Source organism: Vigna unguiculata, chromosome 2 (assembly GCF_037176805.1).
Source record: "Vigna unguiculata cultivar grain cowpea cultivar isolate G323 ecotype 2 chromosome 2, ASM3717680v1, whole genome shotgun sequence".
Classification (NCBI taxonomy): Eukaryota; Viridiplantae; Streptophyta; class Magnoliopsida; order Fabales; family Fabaceae; genus Vigna; species Vigna unguiculata.
This window is the reverse complement of record NC_140793.1, coordinates 5,249,201-5,251,299: the sequence shown is the minus strand read 5'-3', so window position 1 is coordinate 5,251,299 and position 2,099 is coordinate 5,249,201. Positions and strand designations below refer to the sequence as shown.

At 50.5% G+C, this 2,099-nt stretch overlaps 1 protein-coding gene across 1 annotated transcript; it reads left to right on the top strand.

Moving 5' to 3' along the window:
* Positions 1–661: 661 nt before the first annotated feature.
* Positions 662–1,837, top strand: LOC114174396 (uncharacterized). The gene is made up of 3 exons (XM_028059236.2): positions 662–805; positions 938–1,237; positions 1,322–1,837. The coding sequence occupies exons 1-3, from the start codon at positions 662–664 to the stop codon at positions 1,835–1,837; spliced, it is 960 nt and encodes a 319-aa protein (XP_027915037.2).
* The last annotated feature ends 262 nt before the right edge of the window (positions 1,838–2,099 follow it).

Here is a 2,099-nt window from a genome sequence, read left to right as displayed (position 1 = left end):
GTATCAGAGCGGTCGTTCCTTAGGATCTATGGTCTAGTGTGCCTGCTTAGTTACCGTTGTGGCTTATGTGTTACTAGCTAAGCTCTCATCTAACCTAACTCTTGCTTTTCCTGTGTGCCAGTGACATGGCACCTCAGCGTAGGAACTCTCAGTCTTCTCAGATGGAGGCTGCTAGAGTGGCTGCTGAGGACGCTCACAGACAACACATGGAAGCCCTCCGCCAGCTGGAGGAGAACAGGGTAGCCGCCCCTGCATTTGGTCTTGAGCCACGACCTACTGCCAGGGAGTGGAGCCTGGAGGATATTCTCAAACACCGCCAGTGAAGTTTAGGGGCAAGACTAGTCCGGACGCAACAGACTAGTGGCTGAAAGATCTAGAGATAATATTTGATGCTAAGATGTGCCTCGAGGAGAGTAGGCTGGCTTTCGCAGTGTATATGCTCACGGGTGAGGCTAAGCACCGGTGGATCAGCACAAAATACATCATGGAGGAGAGACAAGAACAAATCACTTGGGACGTCTTCAGAAGAAAATTCCTTTCCGAGTACTTCCTCGACAACGTCAAATATGCTAAAGAGGTAGAGTTCTTGTAGTTGACCCAAGGAAGCAAGTCTGTGGCTGAGTATGCAGAAAAGTTTAAGCACCTTAGTCGTTTCTACACCATGCCACTGGATGAGGAGTGGCGATGCAGGAAATTTAAGAATGGCCTCCGCGGAGATCTTCGTCTGATGGTGGCCCTGCTTTCCATCAAGGACTTTGCAGCCTTGGTGGAGAAGGCTAGGGTCATGGAGAAGATGAAGGTGGAGGTGGAGACTCAGCATCTACACCAGTAGAGAGTGGGAGGACCATCAGGATCCAGGCATAGGCACGAAGAGAGGAGGAAACCCTACACTAGGCCCCATTTCCAGCCTTAGGGGTCTAAGGAGTCTTCTCTGCAGCAGAGCAGGATTCAGTGCTACCAGTGTGAGGGACCACAAAAGAGGAATGTTTGCCAACAGCTTGCAGGCTTCAAGAGGTGCAACAACTGTGGCAAGGAGGACCACTTTGGGAGGGATTGTCCCACCCTTGCTAGGGCAGTGACGCGACCTCCAGTACAGACTCCTACGCAGAACCAACAGAGGAGGGGAGGCACCAGGCCTCAGGCGTCGGGCAAAGTTTATGCCATGTCAGGAGCGGAAGCAACGGGTTCAGGTAACCTTGTTATAGGCCATTGTTTGATAGCTGGGAAAGCTTGTTGTGTGCTATATGACTCTGGAGCGACACACTCATTTGTGTCAGATGCATGTGTGAAAAAGTTGAGTTAACCGGTGTGTGAGCTGCAGTGTGAACTTGTGGTGTCTACTCCAGCATCGGGTTTGGTCAGGACGTCGTCCTTGTGCGCTAGGTGTCCGGTGGAGGAAGAAGGACTGATGTACAAAGTGAATCTGATTTACCTACCTCTACAAGAGTTGGAAGTGATCTTAGGGATGGATTGGTTCTTTGCCAATTGCATCGTTATAGACTGCCAAGAGAAGAGGTTGTTGTTTCCCAACTCAGAGGAGCCTGAGTTGATATCATCCCAGGGAGTCGTGAAGGAGATTCAGAGGGGCGCGCAGTCCTTCATAATTTTCACTCGTCTGGAAGTGGAGAAGGAGGAAGAGGCATCAATCATACCAGTAGTACACGAGTTTGAGGATGTATTCCCAGAGGAGGTACCAGGGTTGCCTCCTAATAGAGAGGTGGAGTTCTCTATAGACCTAGTACCAGGAACCGGGCCAGTGTCGATGGCTCCATACCGTATGGCTCCGGCAGAGTTGGTGGAACTCAAGAAGCAGATAGAGGATTTACTGGGGAAGTAGTCCATCTGACCTAGTAACTCGCCTTGGGGAGCACCGGTACTGTTAGTGAAGAAGAAGGATGAGGGTTCACGAGTGTGTGCAGACTACAGACAACTAAACAAGATGACCATCAAGAACAAGTACCCCCTCCCGAGAATAGATTACTTGATGGATCAGCTGCATGGGTCAGCGGTATTCTCGAAGATTGACTTGCGGTCGGGTTATCATCAAATATTGGTGAAGGCGGATGATGTGCAGAAGACGACCTTCAGGTCCCGGTATG

Excerpts from the sequence above, each read along its gene's own strand:
- LOC114174396 (XM_028059236.2), top strand. The coding sequence starts at position 662 with ATGCCACTGGATGAGGAGTGGCGATGCAGGAAATTTAAGAATGGCCTC. Across the intron at positions 806-937 it reads TGGAGAAGATGAAGGTGGAG|CAGAGCAGGATTCAGTGCTA; the intron begins GTGGAGACTCAG and ends TCTTCTCTGCAG. Across the intron at positions 1,238-1,321 it reads TAGCTGGGAAAGCTTGTTGT|TGTGAACTTGTGGTGTCTAC; the intron begins GTGCTATATGAC and ends TGTGAGCTGCAG.